This window comes from Mytilus galloprovincialis, chromosome 3, assembly GCF_965363235.1.
Source record: "Mytilus galloprovincialis chromosome 3, xbMytGall1.hap1.1, whole genome shotgun sequence".
NCBI lineage: Eukaryota > Metazoa > Mollusca > Bivalvia > Mytilida > Mytilidae > Mytilus > Mytilus galloprovincialis.
In genome coordinates, this window is record NC_134840.1 from 105610390 (window position 1) to 105638135 (window position 27746).

Consider the following 27746-nt stretch of genomic DNA (forward strand, 5'->3'; position numbering starts at 1 on the left):
TTTAAGATTCAGCATATCAAAGAACCCAAAGAATTCATTTTTTGTAAAAATCAAACTAAGTTTAATTTTGGACCCTTTGGACCTTAATGTAGACCAATTTGAAAACGGGACCAAAAATTAAGAATCTACATACACAGTTAGATTCGGCATATCAAAGAACCCCACTTATTCAATTTTTGATTAAATCAAACAAGTTTAATTTTGGACCCTTTGGCCCCCTTATTCCTAAACTGTTGGGACCAAAACTCCCAAAATCAATCCCAACCTTCCTTTTGTGGTCATAAACCTTGTGTTAAAATTTCATAGAATTTCTATTCACTTTTACTAAAGTTAGAGTGCGAAAACTAAAAGTATTCGGACGACGACGCCAACGTCATACCAATACACGACCAAAATATTTTCAATTTTTGCGGTCGTATAAAAACCAAGAATAATGCTTATTTGGTCCCTTTTCTGGCCCCTAATTCCTAAACAGTTGGAACAAAACTCCCAAAATCAATCCCAAACTTCCTTTTTTCAAAATTTCATAGATTTCTATTTACACTTAAGTTATAGTGCGAAAACTTAAAGTATTCGGACGAGGAGGCTGACGCCAACGTGATACCAATATACATATGTACGACCAAAAAATTTTCAATTTTTGCGGTCGTATAAAAATAGATAAATTATGCAACATTATTTATTTATTATTGTAAACAATGCATTTGACAGCTACATGTACAAAAAGGGTTGATAACACATATTTTTGATAATAATTTGGGTTTTCCTATTCATGAATTGGAATTTTGAAAGCTGAAATTGACAAATTGATTGGGTGTTTGAGCTCTGATTTATTTAATTATTCTTGCTTTTGGTTTGTATTGAGATCTATAAACTAGCAATAAAATGAATTAAAAAGAGGACTTATTAATTTATTATGGTAACTGTATTTGGTCAGGTTCTACAGAAGTCCCTGTAACTTTGAACACTTTTATATGAACTGCTGAATTATTTCTTATGAAGATTTCTGGTTCATGTTCATCTGTTTCAGGTTCTAAGTCATCCACAAGTTCCACTGTGGAGGTCTGTGTTTCTGTTTCCACATTTCCTATGGAAGATTTTTTCACTTCTAATGAAAGATTAACTGCCCTGTTTATAGCTGCACCTAAGCCATGAATATACACCTCATTTCCAGAATTCATTAGTTTATGACATCTCTCCAGCTGTTGTTTGAAATTAGTTCTTCTTGACACATACACATCATTTGTTCTCTTTGGTAGTTTTCTTGGCAATCTTTTACGGAGAGAAAACTCCTCTTTATCTATTAAATCTTTTATTTCTGCAAATTTACTCCTAAAATAATAAAAATGTAAGAAACTTAAAAAGAATATGCATCAACATATTTTTTTAATATGAAGGAGTACAGGTATTTGATGTGAAATCACTACTGCACATCTCACACTATATTTCTGACTCAATTGGAAGAAGTACCTCATTCAGAGTGAGGCCAGCTGAATTGTTATGGACTGTCCAGTGAGGTGATGAAATCTTGTTTGGATTATATAATGGGCATTTTTTTTTCCTTCCTGCAGAAGGTGTAAAAATTAACTAAGTTGGGAAACAACTTTGAGATGCTTCCTCTCAGGTAACAACTGGTTTGTTTTGTATTGATTGTCCTTGATTGGCATGGACAATAGATATCTACACATTTATAGGTGAGTGAAAGGTAGGAATTAAGTGGATCGTATCAAATGCAACTCAGGTGCTTGTTTATTTTACATTGTCTGCAGAAAGGAAAAAAATGCCCAAAGTCCATCAAAATCTAAAAACAATTTTATGTTCTGATATGCAAAATTAAAAATTTTATATATATCTAGTGGATGCCAGGTCTTAAAACTTTCCATACTGCACAGGTACATGTAAGTATGTATATAGCGTAGTATTTGAGGTGTAAATACAGCCATATTTGTCCATTTGTTATGATGAACCTTATAATAATTTTTGTTGTTGTTATTGATCAATATATAAAATAATAGCTTTCATGTCGATCCTGACCAAAGTCGATCCGGACCTTATTTTAAGTCGATCCGGCCCCAATAAAAAATATATTTATAAGGAATCAAAATAAAGATATATATTAATTGTAATTCATAAATGTTTGTGAATTTTATTATAATGTAATGGTAAAGGGGTTATGGGAAAAATAGGACTTTGAAAAATATAGTCTAGTTGAACAAATATTTTATTTGCAAAAGCATATAGAACATGATATATATATATGGCAATACATAATATATATACATAATGTGACAAAAGACTGGTAACAGAGAACAATACAAAAATACATGTTGTAACTAACCAATAATATCAGATCTAGCTTTCCATGCACTCTTCAAATAGATAGTCATACAGAGCTTAATTGTTCGAGATCTAGAATTAGCTTTCAACAAACAAGATAGTTTAAAATTAGTAGGCTATAACAGAATTTAGGACAATCAACAGTGAACAGACACCAACATTAATCAGCAGTAATTAGCATTTTCTTTCAACTGACTGTGATCCTAACCAGTCTTTCACCCTGTGTTATAACCAATAATTACATACACAACGGTACAAGCAGACAATTAATTTTATCTAAAAGATCATGGCATTCTATAGATAAAATATGTTTTTGACCTTTGTGGATAACATCGTACATCATGTACATGGCATGTGTGACTTTTTTTCTAAATCAGTAATGTTATATTTTAATACTATATTTGAAAAAAAAACTACAATTTTGCTTTTATTTACATTAACCTTCAATTTCCGAAGTTCACAATAGTTGTACAAAGAGTCAAGGATGTGTATAGTTAGACTATACAAATTCTTGAAAGAGTCAATTTAAGTTACTTTTGTAAGTCATTATTTTATTATATGTTCCCATTTAGTATCAAAGAAAGAAAAATAACAGTGACTGTATGCATGTTTCCTGACATTTTAAGGAAAAAAAATATTGGAATCTTTTGGACAGTTTACTTTTATCAACATATCAAGAGAGAAAAACAGAAGACACATTTTTACCATTACATTCTGGCTGCATGATCACCTTAAACATATAGATATTTGTTAAAATAATCTGTATAATAAATAATGAGTAATCGATTATTTTGTTAACAACGTAACAGTATTACTTACTTTGGCTTTACTTCTTCTTCAGAAATCATTTTTGTTTTTATAAGAACCGGAAATATCAAAACAATTATAAAACTAATTAAATCGGAAAAGAACCGTTGGAAAAACGGGTAAGATACGGATTGCATAAACAAGGAATCTGTATAAAGTTGTCACTGTATGTTGAGATAAATGCACATTTCATATTAGAAATATTGATTTAATGTAATATGTATTTTTCCTTGATTGCGATCAGTGAACAATAAAAATACGGATAATTTGGACTGTCCATACACCTTTCGTTTATTATTTTACTAATGTAAACATCCGCTATAAACAATGAAATGCATCAACTGCGGAACAAAGTGTAATAGTCTTTATAGACATTACTCTAAAGATATAATACAACTGGAACACTGCGTAAGTAATATTTCATATTTAGAAGACAATTTATAACCCATAGCATACCAAAACATTGAATGCATCACATATTAAACTTCGATTTGTTGCCACACGATTTCACATGTCTTCTTCTTCTTCCCGGTTACGAGTCAAACTCTGTTCTAAAGTGAAATTGACTCGTGCGCAACTCAAACAGACATCTTTGTCCTTCTTCTTCCAGTAAGCGGCCATCGTCAACTTTTTGACTGTTCTGCCACGTTTATGGAGTGCGCGCATGAATAAAATTTTAAATTTAACAAAAACAAAAACAAAAACTAGGTGAGATTTATATACAAGTGCAAATAAAAACGTGTCAATTTAATTTACTGACAGAGCTGAGCCTTGAAAGATTAAGGACTCGGGGCAGAGACCTTACAGTTGGGCAAGGTGTTCCACTCTCTTATTGTTCTAGGATAGAACGACGGGTAGAACGACTCCTTTCGAACTGTTGTTTTGCATGATGGAATTCTGAATGCTTTTTCGTTGTTATTCCTGGAAGGACGTTCATTTGGTATATATCAGTTTATTTGATGTATCAATCTTTACATAGTTGTTATTAAGCTTGTACATCATTATCAGTCTGCTCTGTTTTCTTCGTTCTTGTTGTGTAGTCCATTCTAGATGTTCAAGCATGTCACTAACAGATGAAGTGTTGTGGTATCTGTTAGTAATATACCTTGCTGCTCATCTTTGGACCATTTCCAATCTATAAATATCCTTTTGTTGGTACGGGTCCCATACTGAACTAGCATATTCCAATCTTGGTCTGACGAGGGACACATATGCTTTTTCTTTTATATAGACTTGTTGGAGATGTTTAAGTTCCTTTAAAGAAAACTGATGGTATTGTTTGCTTTGGAGGAGATGTTGCTAATGTGTTTACCCCATTTTAGATCTGTTGCAATGGTACATCCCAGGTATTTTGCTGCTGCAACATGTTCAAGGTTATGGCAATGTAGTGTGTAACTGTATTTAGCTGGTGTTCGCTTTTTGGAGATGACGAGTACGTTACATTTATCAGGATGAAACTTCATGAGCCATTTCGTTTCCCATTCAGCTAGTTTGTCAAGGTCCTTTTGAAGGTTTTCTGAATCTGCATCGGATGAAATTGTGACATACGCAATTGTGTCACCAGCAAACAGTCGTAAAGTTGATTGGATCCCCTGGGGCATGTCATTTATATAGAATAGGAAAAGACTCGGTCCCAGGACAGATCCTTGGGGTACGTCGGACTCCACAGGTATCGAGGTTGATGTTTCTCCCTCCTTCACTACTGATTGTGTTCTATCATCGAGGAAGTTCTTTATCCACTCATTTGTTTTACCTGTTATCCCATAATGATTCAGTTTGTGGATGAGAAGGCTATGACAAACCTTGTCAAATGCCTTTGAGAAGTCCATTATGAGACAATTATGTCATCGATGAATTCAATGAGTTGTGACTCACATGATAGTCCTCTCTGGAAGCCATGTTGTAAAGGATACATGATGTTTTGTGCATCAGCATGAGACATAATGTGACTAGTTACAATATGCTCCATTAGTTTGCATGATAAACAGGGGAGTGAAACTGGTCTATAATTAATTGGATCGTTTTTCTTCCTTTTCTTATACACTGAACAGATGTTCGCTGATTTCCAAATACTTGGCACATCCCCTGTAAGATATGAGCGGCAGAATATAATTGTCAGTATTGGAGCTATGTTTGATGCAAGTTCTTCAAGGACTCGAGGTGTTATGCTGTCTGGTCCAGCTGCTTTGTTTGGATTTAGGTTTTTCAGAAGTTTGTTCACATCATTTTCTGTAATATTGATGTCGGAGATGTTTTGAAAGTTACCAGACATATTACACTGCTTTTGGAATTCTTGGTTTGATATGTTGGTTTTGTCTGAAAAGGCTTTCTGAAATTGTCCGTTGAGTATATCTGCCTTTTCTGTTGGTTCTGATTGAAGAGTTCCATTATATTTTAGGGGAGGTATTGTAATCCCATCTGATCTCTTGTGTTTTATAAAGCCTTAAAAGGTCCAGAATCTCTTCATGCAGTTTGGTTTTTCTATACTGTCGATGTAATTCCAGTAAGCTTTCCTGATTTCTCTCTGTGTGCGACGTTTTAGTTCTTTGAATTTGTTTTTGTCGCCTCCATTTCCAGATTTTTTCATTCTCATATACCATCTATCCCTCTTTCTTATTAGGCGTTTGATGTCAGTTGTAATTCAGGGACTACCATCCTTCTTTCTGGCGGTCTTTTTTAGTACATTTTTACTTATGCTTTCTTCCAATTTAGTTTGAAAATGTGTCTACATTGCATTTGTTCCCTCTTTCTGTTCATTCATTGAGATGATATCTTTATGTAGGTTATTTAGGTCAACTTTCATATTTTCCCAATTTGTCTTCCTGTATAATTGTATAATCCTCGGTTTTTGGAATTAATTTACGGGGATTAAGATTTACTTCGGCAAAAACGATATCATGGTCAGAATGTCCGGGTAAGGTTTCAACTCTCATGAAGCTATCTGGATGATTTGTTACAACAAGGTCCAGTGTATTTGGTCCTCTAGTAGGTTTGTTTACAAGTTGTGCCATGCCATTATCATCCAATAATCCAATATGTCAGCAAACTTTTCGTGATTTGCAACTCATTGAGTGCGTAACTTTATTTCTTTGCTAGACAGTCCCAGCCTGGTAGATTGAAGTCACCAGCTGAGATGATAAAAGCATTTCTTATTTTGCTAGCTCTTTCAATGCTTATTCCATATTCAGTATATCTCTTTTGGTTTGATGTTTAGGGTTGTAATAACTGGAGAGATGGACAATGTTATGACCAATCAATATCCACCTTGCACCAAACAATCTCACAGTCGGTTTGCAGTTCTGGTACTGAAGCTGTAATGTATGAATCATTCACGTCTATGAGTACTCCCCCTCCACTTAAGTTCCTGTCTTTCCTGTAAATATTATATTCTTCTGGAAATATTGTGTATCTTTTATTATACTGCAATTAGCTATTTTACTATACAGATAAAGCTATACGTATAAACGTAAGCTTTATACGTCAATGACCTCGACTGACCTATAGGCCACGCCTACTTACCGGAACTACTTTTTAACAATGTCACGTCACTTCCTTGGGAATTGTGTCAACAATCGTTAAACTGTCGATAAACTGTCGGTGTTAAATAATAGAAATAATAAAAAAAATAATAATAGATTCGATAGTTGTGTTTTCTTACACCAATTATATGTTTGTTTTTATAATTTTTGACAATTTCAATGCATTCTTGAAAAGCCAACATATTCCAATGCCATAAACCCTCCCCCCAAACTTCGTCTGCTAAATTTCCAGAAAATGTCGGACGAAGTCGCAAATTTCAATCTCCTGTGGTCTCCTATGAATTTATTACAAGACGAACAAGATGTTAATCCAGATATTGATGAAGATCTGGAAAATGTCCTGATCCAAATAGATATGTTGGCTGATCAAGGAAGTACTGAAGTATGTCCTGAACACTCCCTTGAAACAAACACCACTGAAACTACAAATACATGTATTGCAACGGTTCCAACTGTTCCAGACACAACACATGAAAACATGGAACTTGAAGATAAACAGTTTGATGAAGAGTTTTTACATCTTGATGACAATGGTGTACAAAACTTTCTAGACAAACAGCAAAACAAAAACACTGCAAAGAAATCCTTTTATGATCTAGCATTGGTTACCAGGTTTCTTAAAAAGAAAAAGGAAACAAGAGAAATACAAACTATACCAGTCGTTGAGCTTGACTCGCTTCTGTCTAACTTTGTTTTAACTGTAAGAAAAAAAGATGGCCAAGAGTATGAACCGTCCACTATCCGTGGCTTCATAAGTAGTGTAGAAAGAAAACTGAGGCGCCACAAATATGGCCACTCTATCATGGGAGATGATAATGATGAGAGTTTCCATCTTACCAGAGAAACATTGAAGGCAAAGCAAAAACTATTGAAACAAAAAGGCAAGGGCAACAAACCTAAAAGGGCCCAGCCATTAACAGATGAGGAGATTGCCATGTTGTTTGACAAGAATGTTCTTGGTGACAATTCTCCAAAAGCCCTCCTCAACACAGTATGGCTGAACAATTGTGTTCAATTTGGACTGAGAGGTGTCTCAGAACATTACTCACTTCGGTATGTTTTTATAAGAAATAAAATTTAAAGTTATTGTTAACACACACCTTTATCTCCTAAATCTTGTCCAGTTGTTTCATAAGCAATCATATCACATCACATTGTTTCTTTTTTTTAAAACATGCAGAAAAAAAATCAAAGGAATAAATCACATTTTATTTCTATAAAATATTTGGAAACCACAAGGATAATTTTTACTGCACATTTTCTCTAGTACAAACTAAATGGATCATTTTTACTGCTCATTTGCTCTAGAAACCACAAGGATAATTTTTACTGCACATTTTCTCTAGTAGAAACTACATGGATCATTTTTACTGCACATTTGCTCTAAAAACCTCAAGGATAAATTTTACTGCACATTTTCTCAAGTAGAAACCTCAAGGATAAATTTTACTGCACATTTGCTCCAGTAGCAACCACAATGATAATTTTTAATGCACATTTGCTCTAGAATGTAATCCAATTTTCATCAGTTGATTGATTGATTGAACGCCACTTTCCGCCCGCACAGTTATACATGTTTTGTGGTAAACAGTTACGTGTAACATATTTAGTGTACAAACTGCATCTGGTTGTCGCTTTTAATACACTGAATAATACATTTGTACATGCATAATAAATCCACTCGATGAATAAACTTAATACCAACTCATTCTTTACTATTATTATCTTCATGTATGTTTGTATCACATCTTCATCTGTTAAAAACTACTGCCAGTGAAATTTTGCATCATACATTTAGTATAAAAAGTTTCTGTCACAGCTTCGAGTTTTTAATTCTATAAGTAATTCTAGCAGAATACTTGAGATCACTTGCAAATATCTATCAAATTCAGACGAATACATGTTACAACTCCTTAGTTAGTGAATGGTACATTTGTAGTGTTCAACTTTTTGCAGCTAGCTATATAGCAGAACAGAATCTGAAAATATAAATAAATACAAAATTTAAATGAGACTAGCCACTTAATTAAGGTGATTGGAGTATAATTCATAATAATAAAATTAAAATACACAACAAACATGACATAAAGTGTACGATTAAATAAGACATTTTGTTTTCTTGTTAAAATAGAACATTTTGGCCCTTTATATATTTTCTATACATTGTAGAAGGCTCAAATATCAGATACATTTTTGTCAATCTACAAACAAAATTAGTCCAAATAATTATGACACCTTGGACGGCTATATAATTTTTTTGCTTTGACGTCTTCCGCCTTTCTATAGATGTATGGCGTCAAAGAAAAATATATAATAGCCTTTCAAGATGTCATAATTATTTGGACTACAGCAAAATAAAAACTAATTGTCTAATATCATGACATTGTTAACTGTGATTGACATAGTCCACTTGTGTAACTGTTCATAAATAAACTATTAAATTTTCAAATTGTAAAAAATATGATAACACTGTTGTTTTTTTTCAGTTGGGGAGATGTTACTTTAAACACAGCATCTGATGGCACAAAATACCTAGAATTGAATGAAAGACAAACCAAAACTCGTTCAGGGGCAAATGTCGCAGATGTTAGAGAAGTGTCCCCAAAAATATATGGAACAAATGGGGATCATGATCCAATTAAGTATTATGAAATATATAAATCCAAGAGGCCACAAAATTTCTGTGATGCAGAGGACCCATTTTACTTGGCACCGCGCACCATTTCATTGGCCGACACACGCTCCGAAATATGGTTTCTTCGCCAGAAAATAGGAGAGAGAAAAATGGGTGCAATAGTGAAATCCATGAAGATTGAAGGCGGGCTAGATGAGAACAAGCGGTTAACAAACCACAGTGCCCGAAAGTATCTCGTTCAGAAACTTAGATCAAATGAAATTCCTGACACGGACATTATGCAAATTTCGGGTCACAAGAATGTGAATTCCATAAACAGTTATAGTTCAATTTCAGAAAACAAACAGAGAAAAATTTCACATTTGTTAAGTAATACAAGCAGCGAGGAATCTTTAACTTGTCACACTTCCACCGGGCCAAACTTACCGTGCACATCAGCTTCAACAGTCCTCCCATCTTTGTCTCAGCCTGTCAGTCAACATAACAACCTTGATATGATGGCACCTTCTATTAGCTCTCAAACCAACATGTCGAGCCGTATTAATTCCATGTTTTATGGCGCTACTCTCCATATCAACTCCCTCAATGTTTACATGGACAAACCGCCTCAACAGTAATGGCCGCGCGCCAAATACCGTTGGATCACAACGTGTAGTAACATTTGTCAAACTTTTGTAAATTTAAACTTTTTATGTCTTCAAACTGTTAATTTACATATTATATCTATTAAATGTCACTCTGTAATTAATCTTGTTCATTTTCTATTTCAATTTCCTAAAAATATCAATGTCTTATCGCCTGGACTTTTTAAATTACTACGCTATAAAGGGAAATACCCATAAATTGTACCCCAAAAGGGAAATTCTGAACACTTTTTCTTCTTTTTAACAATAAATATGTTACGATATTTATTTTTTATATTTTTTTATCGATTTCAGTATAAAAACAATATACGTATAGTGTCTTGAAATATGAAATTTATTTGTATTCGGCACGAAACTGGGGGAAATGCTCGGTAGAACCTCGCATTTCCCCCAGTTTCTTAGCCTCATACAAATAAATTTCATATTTCAAGACACTATACGTATATTGTCTAATTGATGCATCTAGCCAGGTCTCAGTTCCAAAAATAATGTCTGGCTTTGTGCTTGTATTAAACGTCAACTTCCAGTCTATAAGAAACAAACAGGGTGAACTGATTAATCTAAGCACAATAAGATTAATCAGTTCACCCTGTTTGTTTCTTATAGTTGGAAGTTGACGTTTAATACCCGTATAGTTTTAGGATTTTTATCATCTTGCTCTTTTTTCTTTTCCTCTCTGGCGTTGATGTATGTAGTGGTTTATGATACCAGGTGTTGGACTGTTGATGACGATATTTGATAGTATGCTAAATTGATTTGAGGTGCTGAAAACTAAAGAAAAGCAGAAGGTGGAGTAATGTGGACAATTACACATGATGCAATCCCATACAATGGCTGAGTCATTTACATGTTCTAAGTATGACTTGGTTTGCATAGACTGGCAATTGACGTGGTACCATTGGTTGCATGTATCACACACGATACCTCTTTCTTGCCATGTTACTGGTTGGTCGCATGTGCCACATGGATAAACAGTTCCACTTGTATCTAAACATTCAGGGTCCAGGGTTCATGTTTACATCATTTGATAACAAGATCAGTATCATTGAGATGTATCTTTAGTTCCCATTCTTCCAGCGTCTGGCGTACTAAATTATAATCCTGGTACCTTTGATAACTATTTGCAGCAAGTCTGTATCTTCTGTTTTCCTAATGCGGCGGAAGTGTAGATAGTCATCAGCAAACAGTCGAGCGCTTGATGTTGTTGCGTCTGGGAGGTTGTTGATATAGGCTAGAAAGAGTAAGGGGTCCATCTTAGTACCCTTGGGGTACTCCAGATACCACGTCAAGAGTGGTTTTCGAGAATCACACAATGAGCCATGTTGGACAGAAACTGTTTTATCCATTGAAGCTAGAAACTTCTTGCCCCGTAGTAATCCATTTCATGAAGTAGTCTAGCATGTGGTACCTTATCAAAGGCCTTGGCGAAGTATAACAGGATGATGTATGTCTGGTCGCCGTTCTCCATATTCTTAGCTATTTCGTGTATAGTTATTACCAGGTGGGACTCGCATAATAGTTTGGTACTAAAACCATGTTGTTCGTCGCAAATGATGGTGTTTTGGTAAAAGTGGCCCATGATAGAACTGTTGACTATGTGCTCTAGCAGCTAACATGTGATGGATGTCAAGGACACTGGACGATAATTTGCTGCTGTGTGTACTGTGTTTTCCACCTTTCTTAAAGACTGGGACTATGTTGGTTGTACTATTGGTCTGGTACTGATCCCTGGTACAATGCTAATCAAGTATAGAGTGTGCATTGACGGATAATTGAACTACTATATAGTTCCTGCCATCTCTAACAACTACCCAAACTAATACAATAAGGCAGAGACAGAGAGAACACAAAAAAAGCAAAAGCAAGTTGCAAAAAAGTGTACCAACGCTACAATCATTAAATGCTAAATTTCCAGATAAGTATTCGTCAAGCTCACATAACTTTTTGAAGCCCATGACCTCATAAGTTCAAAACCAAACTGGAACACTAAGACCTTCTGGTCCTTTATCAAGTAGCACAATTGCGCAGTGTAGAAGGTCTGGCAAATGATTTCTATCTACATAACGATAATAGGTGGTATAATCGATACCATATACCACCCCATGGCCACACTATAGAGACGGATACTGTTAGCAGATACTTTGACCCTTCAACTTTATGCTTGTCTGGCTTTCTAATTGTTAAGATTTGAGCGTCAGTGATGAGTCTTGTGTAGACAAAACGTGCATCTGGCCTATCAAATTATAAGCCTGGTACCTTTGATAACTATTTGACCATCAGCCAAGATCTATAATGACACAATCACATTGCTCAGACAAGAGACAAAGCTTAAAGAAGCTCAAAGAACAGTTGGGATCTGGGGACGCATCAACATGAATTATCCACAGTGAGTTAATCCATGGCATTTACTAGTGTATTTGAGTAACTTTTAGTATAAGTCTCAGTAGTCTAGGTACCATATTATTACAATCAAATTCAACGATACATAAATAAGATATGCCAGTCAGCAGTATTTTACCATGTTTACTACAGGAACTACAAATCACGAAACCCTGAATGTTCACTTACTTGCTTCACTAATTACCTCTGGATTCTTAAAACAACGAATGGCGAGCGATATAATCTTCTTTTTTCGTCAATTACCTATAGCTTTGTAAATTCCCCGTCCAACACGTACTAGATAAAGGCAACAGTAGTATACCGCTGTTCAAAACTCATAAATCCATGGACAAAAAACAAAATCGGGATAACAAACTAAAACCGAGGGAAACGCATTAAATATAAGAGAACAACGACATAACACTAAAATGTAACACATATAGACAAAATCCCACGAGAATAACAAATATAACATATATATATAACATCAAAACCAAATCCATGAATTTGGGATAGACAAGTACCGTGACACGTCTTATCGCAATGTGAATTTACCCTCAAAAATAAGAGAAAACAAACGACACAACGTTATAATGTAATACACACAGAAACGAACTATAATATAACAATGACCATATTCCTGACTTGGTACAGGGCATTTTTAAAGGAAAAAATGGTGGGTTGAACCTGGTTTTGTGGCATGCCAAACCTCGCACTTTTATGGCCATGTGAAATATAACATCAAAATGACAACACAGGACTAAAATATAAATAAATTGGAGAACACAATTGACAAAGAATCACACGAACAACAGCCAACAAAAGGCAACAAGTTCAAAATTTTAATACGCCAGAAGTGTATTTTGTCCACACAAGACCTATGTGTGACGCACAAATACAAAAGTTTGAAAGCCGAAACGAGTACAAAGTTGAACAGCATCGAGGACCAAAAGATCAAAAAGGTTGTGCCAAAAACGGCAAACACAATCAGTGGGACGTGGACTTCCCAAGCTAACAAGATCAGGCAATAAACTCATCATAGATATCAGGACTAAATTTTGTATATACGCCAGACGCGCGTTTTGTCTACAAAAGACTCATCAGTGACGCTCGAATCCAAAAAAGTTTAAAAGGCCAAATAAAGAACGAAGTTGAAGAGCATTGAGGAACAAAATTCCTAAAAGTTTTGCCAAATCCAGCTAAATTAATCTATGCCTGAGGTAGGAAAGCCTTAGTATTTCAAAAATTCTTAGTACTATAGTTGAAGTATATAAACACTTATTCATTCCTCATACTATTAAGATGTGGATCGAACGCTTTGTCTTCATATCTAAGACAACTGCACACTACAAACTGTTAACAAATCTACATACAAACTTTTAAGTAATCATCCACAGAACCCAATCATTTATTTTTAAGTGCCGATACAGTTTTAAAATACCATTTTTTACTGTACGGCCAATAAGTGCCTCAGAGTCTGGAGTAGTTAATCTCGTCTGATGAGCCAACTCCATATCTGGGGAAAAAGATTCAAATCATAAATCATATAGGAATATTACAAATGTACCTTTAATATCACAAGCATGGGATCCCGAGTCATGGAAGGCAAAAGGAGTACACCGGTGGATCCCGAGTCAATAAAGACAACAGTAGTAAACTGGTGTTTAAAAGTCATAAATCGATTGAGAGAAAACAAATCCGGGTTACAAATCAAAACCTGGGGAAACACATTAAATATAATAGGAAAACAAAGGAACAACGGGAACACCGAAGTGTAACAAACCACAAACGCCGACATACATATAACATGTAGAAACGAGCTATTTGATAACAACTGCCATATTCATGACTTGGTACAGAACATGTTAAAAAAATATCGCTAAAACACTATGTTACAAAAATACAGCGCACACAAATAGTATAACAGCCGACACAAAATGCAAACCGCAAAACAACAATGAACATATTCCATTAACGACAAACACAAAAGGATATCGGAATCAGTGACGCGCTTACGTAGCTAACATGCAATCTCGAACTTTTTTCAATTATTTTAACAATATTCGTCCAAACAATTTTCATGACAATAATGGTATGGATAGGGAATTTTATAATTATTTGGACTGCAAACGATAACACAAAACAGATTTTCAAACCGAGACTATATCAGAAACACAAAAAATAAATCCATGAATGTTGGATGTACAGGGAATGCACAAAACACCGAGATAAGCCGCACAGCAATGCAAATTCTCATTCAGTATAACTGCCATATTCGGGAATATGACAATGATAATATTGAAACTTAACTTTATATTTATTTGGAGAACAAACGATACTGCATAACACATTATTCATCCGCTGCTTCAAGACGATCTGTTCGAGTAGTACTAGTGGACCAGAATCCCAAAACATGATCAAAGTTTTGTGAAATCAACTCCTGATATCTGACCTACATCTAGAATTAAATATGATTGTCGGTTGAGAATAACACACTTTTGGATCCTCAATGCTCTTCAATGCTCTTCAACTTTGTATTTGTTTGGCTTTATAACTATTTTGATATGAGCGTCACTGATGAGTCTTTTGTAGGTGAAACGCGCGTCTGGCGTACTAAATTATAATCCTGGTACCTTTGATAACTATTTACGACAAAAAGATAATTCGAGCTTTCAAATCGAGAACTTTCTATTAAATGTTAAGAAGCAAATTCTAAGCAGCGTATGCATATGGAATATATATCTCCCAGTTGATCCGATATTCCAGAACTTGCATTTCCTTAGATTTTAGTTTCAGAAAAGGTGACAAAAGATGATACCATTAATGTGTGATTAACACCTCTTTTATTTTCCATACAAGAACCCTGAAAGTTGATGGACAGATTGTATCCATACATAGTTGTAATCCAGTTTTTACGTATATATTTTAGGATTGTTTTTGAGATATTACCAAAACCATGGACAAGATTTTAAAACTGGGAATGACAAATAGATTCACAATATTTGTTTTATAGATCTAGAATGTTTTAAAAATGAAAATAAATTCATATCATGATTTCAAACGTCATAAGCGCTTACCTAGAGTAACCTTCAACAGGAAAGCTCATACCATGATATGTCCAAGCCAGGCGTATAAATTTTTGGTTACGAAAGGAGCATTAAGAAAAATAAAAATTTCTTTTGAATATTTGTTTCAACTATTTTGCACCTCTAAATTCTAATTACCATGATTACCGTTTACTAGTTATGTATCATCGAGTCAACAACATTTACGGTACTAATTTTACTGCACCAGGTGTGTACGTTGTATTTCGACAATAGTTGGCTCTTCAGTGATACTCTAGACAAAATTTCAAATTTATAAAAAAGTCGAATAGCTTATAACAAAAACTGAAAAGTATAGACAGATTATTGCATAAATAAGAGGATTGCACCAGGGAGAAAAATGTATTTTTATACATCTCCGTGCCAAGATTACGTATATGTTGAAAGTACGAATGTTATTATGATAAGTACATATATATATTTGTTAAATTTTAGATCCACTGTAAAGAGCTTGTAGACAAATATATTGAGTTTGACCCAGTTATCATATGTCTTGATGCTTTATTGTTGAAGAGAGAAGCATTTCAGCATGTTCTCAGCAATAACTCAACCCAGGTAAGCTTGTACCGAACAACAACTAATACTGTTGATCCATTTGTCATGATAATAGATATTACAATTGCTTCCAGTACTGAAAATGAGTTATGTCTCTGAACGAGTTCCACAAAAATCAAATGACTAAAACTATTAAAACAATGGTTAAAAGATATTCTCATATCTAAAAGCAAAACAAAGGTTAATTAAGGGCGTGTGATTGGCTGATTATGATCTTTAAATTGCTAGTCACTTATGGTCGAAAAGTCTTGTATTACGAAAATGTCGCTCTTATCGTATTTTTAAGATTTTATGCTTATATATACCTCTTTATTTTTTTTTTAACTCTAGGGGATAAATGACTCATTAGAAATCAGACCACAATTTCTTATTAAAAACTAGTACGGAATTTATTTTAGGAGTATGTAGGGAGTATGTCAATTCTCCAACCTGTCATAGTTTTCCAGTGCTGGTCCAAACTTCCCGTTCTTCAACACAGAACTATTTTTTAGAGCTTACTTTTAAGATTGTTTGTTAATTTGTAAGCGTCCTGGGTATGCAATCAATATCTGTAGATGGACGTCAAGCAAACAACTATTAATCTTGTAAATAAGACATATGAATTACCGGTTTGTACTATCATGAGCAACAAGATGCGTGCTACATGTGTGCAGGATCTGCCTACCATTCCGTATCACCTGAGATCAAACCTAGGTTTTGGCGGGGTTCTTTATTATTCTGTGTTGTGTTTTGTGTACCATTGTTTGTCTGTTTGTCTTTTTCTTGTTAAGTCATTGGCGTTGTCAGTTTATTTTTGATTTATAAGTTTAAATGTACCTCTAGTATCTTTCACCCCTCTGTTATACTTAAGTACCAATACATTTTTTATTAGCCTTTTTCGGGGAAGTATGTTATGCACAGTAGGCGGAGAAATGTCTGATAAACAAATGTGGAATTCATACCAATAGTATGACATGGCTTTATAGAAATTATTTGAAGAGAAATCATCCTTATTAAGTCAAAACAGTGTTATACCTCTTTCGCATACCTTTCGGGTATTTTAAAAAACTTCAATAAAAATTTTTGATTTTTTTTTTCTTTATATGAATAGACAAATATGTTCTGAATAATTCAGCAAGAAAACACATTTACAAATATCTACGATAGGTAGGTTTGAATATAAAATCTCTACATTTGAACCTATAAATCTATATATAATACTGTCGACTATGAAATAATATTACCACTGGTTTCTTGACACAACAACCTGTCGAACAAGGATTTTGTTTTATTATAACAATTTCCAGCCGCTGAAAGCGGATCGTGTTGCTGTATTGCCTATGATGGACGAACAGCCCGTTTTAGCTCGAACGGAAACAGCATCACCGCGGTTAGCCTCTACTACGACTATTTGTGTTGCTGATGCGTAGTCATTATCATGCTGAGAGTCGGGATAAGATTTCCAATAACAGCATTATTCAAGACAAGCCCGGTATCGCAAACTGTATGTACTACAATAATTGTCCATGTAAATACATAGACCCCAGTTTCAGGTACAGTATATGCTCCAGTGTAAGGGTTGTAAGCTTGTCCTTTATCTGTCATCTCTTTGTCAAATTTTATCGGGTGGTTGATTCCAGAGGGAGAAATATCAATTGAAAGGTACGCATGGAAGGCTATCACTTGATTGCTGCTAATTTCCCTTTTCCCTGAAAAATATCATCTTTATTTTTGAAGACAGTATTTAGATAGTTTCAGTTTTTGATAGAGTTCGTATTGCTCAGTCTTTGTATATAGTTTTCTATGGTGTTTTGTGTTTGTGTTTGTCTTTTTTAGCGATGGCGTTGTCTGTTTATTTTCGACTAATTTATATGAATATCCCTCTGGTATATTTCGCCTCTCCAGGGTAACATTTGAATTATGTTTTTTTTAATAATTAAATCTCTACTCATAAAGTAAGTACTCATCGGGTCAATGAATGCATCTTATTCGTCTGGCCGTTCGTCACACACAATATTTTCGTCATACTTTTCTAACAGCAGTATACTACTGTTGCCTTTATATTCCCCAGAAAATTATGAAAAGAATGACATCATATATAGACTGATATGTATATGTAAGTATTGTTATGCGTTTACTTTGCTATATTGGTTAGAGGTATAGGGGAGGGTTGAAATCTCATAAACATGTTCAACCCGGCGGCAATTTTACGCCTATCCCAAGTCAGGAGCCTCTGGCCTTTGTTAGTCTGGTTTGATTTTTAATTTTAGTTTCTTGTCTGTAATTCGGAGTTTAGTATGATGTGAATTATCACTGTACTAGTATACATATTTGTTAAGGGGCCAGCTGAAGGACACTTTCGGGTGCTGGAGTTTCTCGCTACATTAATGACCCATTGGTGGACTTCGTCTGTTGTCTGCTTTATGGTCTGGTTGTTGCCGCTTTGACACATTCCCCATTTCCTTTCTCAATTTTGTGATGAATATGTCTCAAATCTGATCGATAGCCTTGAGCGTAGGTATCAAGACAGGGGACAACACCCATCAGTCTACATCGTATATTATATATATATATAATAAATGTAACGTGTATTTTTTTAGGATCTGTCCAAAAATTTCTTCCTGTTTGCCGATCCATTGAACTTTTTCACCTTGTTGAATTAACTTAAACATTTTCGTCACATTTTCCCCAGCAACTGCTGAACAACATGATCTCAAATGTGGACATGTAGTGGTCCATGCAATAGAGGTAAATTATTACGCTTTTACAGTTTTCAAATCGATCTGTCAATATAACTTCTTTTTGATACTTTGAAATACGAGTTGAGGTATGCTTAGCACGGCAACATGAAATCCAGGTGAAAAAGATTTGATTTTAAATGTGAATTTATTATGCTCTTTAGTAACATTTCGCGCCCTTCTGAAAAAAAAACCACGATGGCAATAGAGATGATATCTTACTAGATGATGTCTTGTTAAAGGTCATAATGGTATGACTACTCTTGAGATGGGAAAAGGGTGACCGACGGGATTACTGTGCTTAAGGAGGTTCGCTTCTCAGTTTCGAAATAAGTTTTTCATAACACTAGTATATATTGATAGGGGATAAATAAAGGAACCAAAAATGCAAAAAAAAAATATATATATAGGTCAATGTGATTGTTTTCGAGATATTAGCCATTGAAAGTTTGGCGGGAAAATGTTCTCTCTTGATTTTTTCATAGATTTATCATTGACAAATTAAAGTTCTCAAAACTATTAAAAAATAACAAGGATTTTATATTTTTATTTACCAATGACTTATAATTAATTATACAAGTAAAAGATAAATAAACAGAAAAATGGGGGTCAACGGGCAAAAACTGTTTAGCCATTAAAATGGATAAATAAAGGCAACAGTACTATACCGCTGTTCGAAACTCATAAATCGATTAATAAAAGAAACAAATCCGGGTTACAAACTATAACGGGGGAAACGCATCAAATAAAAGAGGATTCGAAAAATCTGACAAAAAACTCAAAACATGACAAGTAGTATATAATTAGTCAGGCTGAATCGGATAAGCTAGGAATTTCTTATTTAGCTCTTTTGGTTAGAGAGCTGACCTGAAACATAAAGATCCCGGATTCGAATCTGGGAGGAAAAAAAATGTGATTTTCTAATATGAATCATTCTCTCCGTTCACAAAATCATGAAGGTTTTTTTTCTCAAATTTTCTATTAAACTTAATTTACACGGATTGTTTCGAATCTGACCATACACATGTGATCCATAGAGTCCGTTATTAAGAATCACAAATGGTGTTCAAAGGAAAATCCCAATCTGTCAATAAAATTTATTGCCAAATAACTGTTAGCAAAACCCCACCGCATGACACGAAAAACACTTCTTAAAGCGTGTTGTAGTGGAAACTATTATTTTCCTTCATGACTCAACTGTACTCTTTCATTTTAAAGGACATTTTGCAACACATTTTTTAAAGGGTTCGAAGTTGGTCGTTAGCGAGACAGATTTTTTTTATCCCTATCAAACACCCCCTCAGTTTCCAGTGGCTGCCAAAGTTTTCATCCGCAATGTCGGTCACATTTTTATCTATAGGATTTATTGTTCAATAAGTTCCTCGTACATTGTATGCTAAATGTATTTTATTAAGAAGAAAAACAAGACAAAGAAAAATTTGAAAACAATTAAGATACTTACGCGTAGAGCGTAATTCGACTATATCATCTGACATTTTGTTTATCTCCGATTTAATTCTTTGAAAATCTGACAACTGCTCTGTCATTATTTTGTTCTCATTCTCCAATCGTTACAAGTCTTTGCGAAGGGATTCTATTTTTCTATCACATGTAGATGTTTCCCCGTGACTATCATATACCAATAGTACGAACACTAGAAGCGACAAAACCAACATTATAATCCGAATACGCAGCTTTGTTGACTATTAAAATAATGTCAAAATGGCTTATCAGTTATAAAAAGCGTAGTACTACGAATTGTCATTCAAGTGCTACTAAACTATGTTATCTTCAAGTAAAGAATATTGAAGGTAAAACTTAATAAATAAACGCATATAAATAATATGCACTTTCCAACTTGCTGGTCTCAAGCGTTATTATTTAAAGCTACCAAAAGAAATAAGTGACGTGTTCATGAAAATCAGTACCCAATCACAAATGTCAAACAGTGAAGGAATATGAAATGCTTAAAGAATATGAGAATACTTTCCGCGCATTGTATATTGAATTACATGATACAGACTGAAATGATTTTTTCATGTCTCTGATTTCATGATCAGAATAACAAAAACAAGTTATATAATTATTTAAATTTTAAATTTCACATGTTAAGTCATATACGAACGTTTTTTGTTACAATTAGCTACTTGTTTCTGTATTTATGTTAATGTCAACGCATGAAGTCATGAAATATCCTTACGCATTTGTAGTTTCGTCAAAGACCACGATAGAAAGCAAAGTTGATGAACATTTTGTAGAAATTAGCAGGACATTAAGGCTATTCATTTTGTGCTTTTCAAATACACACTTTCTGTTGGACCAAATCATTGACACTTATCAATTAAATATTGAAGCTGTCACAGAAAATGAAAACAAACTTCTTGGTTTTCCCGTTTTAATGGTTTTACAGTTAGTAATTGTTGGGCCCTTTATAGCTTGTTCGGTGTGAGCCAAGGCTCCGTGTTAAAGGACGTACATTGACTTATAATGGTTTACTTTTATAAATTGTTATTTGGATGGAGAATCGTCTCATTGGCACTCACACCATAAATTCCTATATCTATTATAAGTACGAATTTGTAACGCAACAACTCCATCTTATTTTTTTTTTTAAAATAACAAAATGGAAACGGATTTGTTTTAGGTATCACCATGTAATTTGGCCTTTAAAATGATACCAACTCTACCATTACTCGTGATGATTAACATGCCCTTAAAAAACAAACAGTTTTTGATCCATATTCGACACACATCGAGTTATTCATTTGAAAATCGAAATGTGTATTATGTCTGTTTGAAATAACGGTCTCTTTATGAGACAAAGAGATAACAAAATTTCCAAAAACCGAAGTTGACTAATTTAAGTTCAAGGTTTTCCATGATAGAATTGTTTTTACATTAAAGTTTTACATTCGGTGCACACAAGTGCATGACATTTGGCGAAATATTCAACTGAACAGAGTTGATTATTATCAGATATGATTTACCATTCAAAAATAACAGCACGTCGTAAACTCTTGCATCCAAAGCGATTTTTGTCGAGACTGCGAATTTTGTTGCAAAAGCGAGACATAGCGATCTAACATTTCATCGTCGTCCTCGGCGGCGGCCAAAAGTATTCACTCTGTGGTTGAAGTTTTTTTGAAATTTAAATGACTTTCTTTAATTATTCTGGATTTGTACCAAAATTGGACATACGCTTGATTATGATTTATGATCAAATAATAGTAAGCAGGAGAAAAATGTCTGCCACTTAACACTACATTAACTCTGTGGTCAAAGTTTTGAAAAGTTAGATTACCTTCTTTAAAAGTATCATGGATTTGTTCCAAACTTGGACAGAAGCTTGTTTATTATCTAAAATGACATTTTGTGAAATATTATTTCCTATTTTGCATATATACCTTGTAAAAGAACTTTGTTTTCCTTCAATTTAACATACAGTCTGGAGGTAAAATTTTTTAAACATTTATTAGGTCATAAACCATTCTGATTTTTAGCTCAACTGGCCCGAAAGGCCAAGTGAGCTTTTCCCATCACTTGGCGTCCGGCGTCCGTCGTCCGTCGTCGTCCGTCGTCCGTCGTCCGGTGCTAACTTTTACAAAAATCTTCTCCTCTGAAACTACTGGGCCAAATTTAACCAAACTTGACCACAATCATCATTGGGGTATCTTGTTTAAACAATGTGTCCGGTGACCCGGTCAACCAACCAACCAAGATGGCCGCCATGGCTAAAAATAGAACATAGGGGTAAAATGTGGTTTTTGGCTTATAACTCAAAAACCAAAGCATTTAGAGCAAATCTGACTTGTTCATCATGTCAAGATCTATCTGCTCTGAAATTTTCAGATGAATCTGACAACCCGTTGTTGGGTTGCTGCCCCTGAATTGGTAATTTTATGGAAATTTTACTGTTTTTGTTTTATTATCTTGAATATTATTATAGATAGAGACAAACTGTAAACAGTAATAATGTTCAGCAAAGTAAGATTTACAAATAAGTCAACATGACTGAAATGGTCAGTTGACCCCTTTAGGAGTTATTGCCCTTAATAGTCAATTTTTAACCATTTTTCGTAAATCTTAGATATCTTTTACAAAAATCTTCTCCTCTGAAACTACTGGGCCAAATTAATCCAAACTTGGCCACAATCATCATTGTGGTATCTAGTTAAAAAAATGTGTCTGGTGACCTGGCCATCCAACCAAGATGCCTGCCACGGCTAAAAATAGAACATAGGGGTAAAATGCAGTTTTTGGCTTATATCTCAAAAACCAAAGCATTTAGAGCAAATCTGACCGGGTGTAAAATTGTTAATCAGGTCAAGATCTATCTGCCCTGAAATTTTCAGATGAATTGGACAAGCCATTGTTGGGTTGCTGCTCCTGAATTGGTAATTTTAAGGAAATTTTGCTGTTTTTGGTTATTATCTTGAATATTATTATAGATAGAGATAAACTGTAAACAGCAATAATGTTCAGCAAAATAAGATTTACAAATAAGTCAACATGATTGAAATGGTCAATTGACCCCCTAATGAGTTATTGTCCTTTATAGTCAATTTTTAATAATTTTCATAAACTTTGTAAATTTTACTAACATTTTCCACTGAAACTACTGGGCCAATCATTATAGATAGAGATAATTGTAAGCAGCAAGAATGTTCAGTAAAGTAAGATCTACAAACACATCGCCATCACCAAAACACAATTTTGTCATGAATCCATCTGTGTCCTTTGTTGAATATTCACATAGACCAAGGTGAGCGACACAGGCTCTTTAGAGCCTCTAGTTTTATTTCATTGACTGTAAATCTATTATGTGTATTCCCTAATCACACTGAAAACATAGACAACAGCAAAAGTAGTCGAGATACTGGGTTCCACGTCACCCTTACAAGTTTTTGACTTCAGCAGTTAAGGTTTTGTTTATCTATCTTGTGTTAAATATAGAAATACGTGTTTTTGAGCAATCGAATGAAAATATGTAACATATATTGTTATTGGACCGACAAAGTATTGAGAGACTAAGAACTAGTATGCTCCATGTTCAGTTAACATATCACAAAAATTACAGTTGCTCGTATATGAATAGTAAATAGTTATCAAAAATACCACGATTATAATTTAGTACGCCAGACGCGCGTTTCGTCTCCATAAGACTCACCAGTGACGCTCACATCAAAATATTTATAATATACAAGTACAAAGTTGAGCATTGAGAATCCAAAATTCCAAAAAGTTGTTCCAAATACAGCTAAGGTAATCTATGCCTGGGATAAGAAAGGTAAACGTCGCGATATAGTCTTTTGCAAAGATACTACGGAAAGCATTCAATAATCAATCAATTTATGAACTGCAATTTATTCTGATGATTTAATACACCATTTTTGTTCGGAAATTGCCTGTGTCATCCATGACATGACATTTGTTTTTTACTTGTTCCTTTTATTGATTATTTTTGATTTTGTCACTTTTTATTTATTTCCCCTTTTTATTTTACCTTGGAGTTCTGTATTTGTGTTACAAATTGCGTTTCATATATTCGTCTGTGAAAATGACAAAAACAGCATGTTATTGTACCCAACATCGTTGGTATCTATAATGAGAAAACTGACACATGCTACCATTTGAATTTACTTTCCCATGTATTAAGTTTGTTCGAATAAGTTTGAATTATAATAAACCGTGTAAGAACATGTCAAGGCATAAAACAAGAGAAGTACACACACAAATGGTTGTATAGTTAAAACTAGATTGAATTTTAACATAGCTGTCATTAAAATAGTTCTGTGAAGTACTAGTAATATGCAGCAAATAATAAAATGAATGGTAAAGATATGACTTTTGCAGTTTAATTGAGAATAGTACTGTACAAAGTACAAAAAGTATGTTCAGTTGTTGTCCTCTTATAGTTGACGTGTTTCCCTAAGGTTTTGGTTTGTGACCCGGGTTTAAACCCGGGTCACAAACCCGGGTCAAAAACCAAACCTTAGGGAATTCAGTTAACGACAATTTAGAATTGATGACTTGTGAACAGCGGCATACTTCTATTACCTTTATTTTTCAGAGTCTTCACAGTTCTAATCATTACATACAAACTGCATTCATGTCCTAATTTCTTTTATTCAATTATCTTCCAGGCTCAATGGAAACTAACTTCAATATTGTTACTTTTTGACGCATACACAAAACTTGTTCATCAGAGACAGAACGGAGACCAGATCAACAGGCCTATGCCAGATAGCGTTTTATACTCTGCATTCGAATGGGATCTCTACTTCAACTATTTTATAGCCGTTATAGGTATAAAACAATCCGTAAATTATGAAAGGATGTTTTTATTCAGAAAAAGAGTCATTACATGCAATAAGTACTCTTTGAAATTCAATTTGATGATTAGATTAGAATGTTAAAGAAATGTTTGCAATATAATATCGTTTTGGTGTATATCTATTGTTTTTTGTGTGTTAATTTTAAGTTCATTGATTTGAGTAATTTCATTAAAACTAAGGTCTCTACTAAGTTGGATTACGCTTATTCATTCAAAGAGTTCCTTCAATTTCTTTTTATTATTTTAAATATCCCAGAAACGAACGAAACGCAATTTTATTCACTGCTATTATATTGTACTTTTTTCAGAACTAGTTATATGTATATGTGTCATATTGATGGTGTTTGCCATCGCCAGTAGGATAAAGCCTTCCTTGGAAAAACTTGGGTAAGTTTCATTTGAATAGGTTACATCACCCTAATTATCAGATCCTTTTTGTTTACATATTTACACCAATCTCAATCACACTTAGAATATTTGGGTTATTAATGTAATTTTGAAGACAGTAAAGCATAGTTTAAACGGCCAATTTTAAGTTTATTTTTTGGGGCGTTTTCTGTCACATTTAGTTTTAAACTAATCGTATTAATACAAAAATATTATACCCTGAGGTAATTATATAAATACTGATTATACAATGAGCTAGTGTTATTGAAAAGTTCTAAGATAGTAATGGACTAAATCAAACGCCGGACTACCAAAAGCGTGGCAAGGTCAAACTTATCTATAAAATAGAAAATACAAAAAAAATACTAAGTTGTATTTTGTTATAAACAGGATTTAAAATTTGTATACTCTTTGCTGCAACGTATTCTTTTTTTTTTAATATCATAATTGATTAATGTTTCCAAAACTGTATAACAAAAAAAGTGTTGACTTGTTTAAAACGTCCTTAATACAGATATTGAACGGACACATTTAAATTAATTAAGGTTATTAGGAACTGCAACTACTCGTGGTGCTTTATATTTAAATATAGAAATTTGAGAAACAAGCATGTAAAAACGAAGATGTGACAAATGTCTATGCATAATGATAAATCGTTAATACCCTTTTCTTTATATTTTGTTTGTAGATTTAATGAAATCGTAAGAGCCATTTTGTTGTCAAATTTTGGTAAGGTATTGGTGATCCCTGCTGTGTTTTGGGGTTATAACGAGATGTATGTGTGGTTAACAGCAATATTTGTCTGTGCATCAAATGTTCAAGCTTTTCGTGGTAAGTTACTTTTTTTAATGATTATTTAAGGTTATGCATTTCTTATTTAAGGTCTCTTTCATGGAACCACCAGTTATGTAGATATCATTTTATATATTGGATCAGATTTATTTGGTTTAGATATAAGGGAATCAAAATTGCTACATTTGTAGAAAATGTGTTTAAACGCCTGGGAGATGCTCCGTCGATTGGTAAAATTAACCTTTGAACTATTTATGTTAAATTATGTTAAAAATACCCTATTAAAAAGGGTTTACATCAGGCTATGTACTATTCCCGTACATCATGAACATACCTACCAAGAAAGTGAGATCGCCTGCGTTGATCGTGTCAACTTTTCCTTGTCGAGATGTGTTTACCACATAAAGCTAGTTTTCCTGTCTGAAAGTCAAAGTTTCTCTCCTGGTACGTTGGCTTCTTCCGCCAATAAAATCTGGCGTCCAAGTTAGCCGAAGCAGCAGATAAATAATGCGTAGTTCTTTTTGATTTTGGCATTTGACTAACAACCCATTAAGTTGTTTGTTATTCAATACGTCAAAGTCCTCGGTTATAACATGACTAACAGGAATGATTATAGAAGAGCAACTAATCAAGTTTAGTTTGAAGATTACAATAATTATTATTCGTCTGTATATTTTTTTGTGTGTGAATTTAATAGTCTTATAATTACATTAGATGTATGTTTCATTTTAATACTTTATTCTGATTGGCTAACTGCACATTACATGTTATTCCGTAAGCAATTGCATCACTCAATAAAACTGTTCATTCATGATAACACGTGGTCCCACAATAAAGTGCACAGGTGAATTAAATAAAAACAATATAAAATTCGTGTTTTCTTGATCATAGCTCAAAAATGTAATTATAAGTATTGAAAGCTTCTTTTTGTAACTTCATAGGGTTGTAAAAGCTTTGACCGTGCGCACATTTTTAGAATCAAGCGCTTCCGCGCTTCATACAAAATGTACTACGGTCAACGCTTTTACACCCCAATGAATTTACAAAAAGAAGCATTCAATTCTTAAATAGAGATTTTATTTGACATGGAGTTCATTTTCAATGTCCAGTTATTTGCATATTTATAGGTCGCGATATGGTCACTGTTTCTATAATTTAAGAAAAGAGTCGAGACTATGTATGTGCGTTTGTTTCTGTTAAAGTACAATTGCAAGTCAACCTACCGTGATCACTGTTTTATAGAATAAACAAATAGTGTTTTTTTTAATATTATCTAATCTAAGACCATTATTTGTTGAAATGCACATCTGGTGCATAATCATTTTTACTGTTGATGTTATTTACATGATTATCCTAATGATATATTCACTTTTTTTTCTATTTCAGTTTTATGTCCTTCATGGCCAGCTATTTTTAGTGCAGTTGTTGTCATTTCAAGTCATGTCATAGCGTCTACAACTGGCAGCATAATTTATAATTTTCATTTTGCGTTCAAATAAACTTATAAGTAGTTTCA

At 33.8% G+C, this 27746-nt stretch overlaps 2 protein-coding genes and 1 long non-coding RNA gene across 3 annotated transcripts; 1 reads left to right on the forward strand and 2 right to left on the reverse strand.

The window, feature by feature from the left end:
- Nucleotides 1–897: 897 nt before the first annotated feature.
- On the reverse strand, nucleotides 898–3255 carry LOC143069675 (ribonuclease P protein subunit p20-like). The gene is made up of 2 exons (XM_076244429.1): nucleotides 3157–3255; nucleotides 898–1332 (listed from the first exon to the last, which is right to left on the reverse strand). The coding sequence occupies exons 1-2, from the start codon at nucleotides 3183–3185 to the stop codon at nucleotides 915–917; spliced, it is 447 nt and encodes a 148-aa protein (XP_076100544.1). The 5' UTR covers nucleotides 3186–3255; the 3' UTR covers nucleotides 898–914.
- A 157-nt stretch (nucleotides 3256–3412) lies between these two features.
- LOC143069674 (protein ARV1-like) lies at nucleotides 3413–27746 on the forward strand. Its single transcript, XM_076244428.1, has 6 exons — nucleotides 3413–3552; nucleotides 15881–16000; nucleotides 24861–25023; nucleotides 25360–25438; nucleotides 26127–26269; nucleotides 27617–27746. The coding sequence occupies exons 1-6, from the start codon at nucleotides 3472–3474 to the stop codon at nucleotides 27727–27729; spliced, it is 699 nt and encodes a 232-aa protein (XP_076100543.1). The 5' UTR covers nucleotides 3413–3471; the 3' UTR covers nucleotides 27730–27746.
- LOC143069672 (uncharacterized) lies at nucleotides 7875–9883 on the reverse strand. Its single transcript, XR_012976457.1, has 2 exons — nucleotides 9745–9883; nucleotides 7875–8662 (listed from the first exon to the last, which is right to left on the reverse strand). It is a non-coding gene; the product is annotated as an uncharacterized LOC143069672 (long non-coding RNA).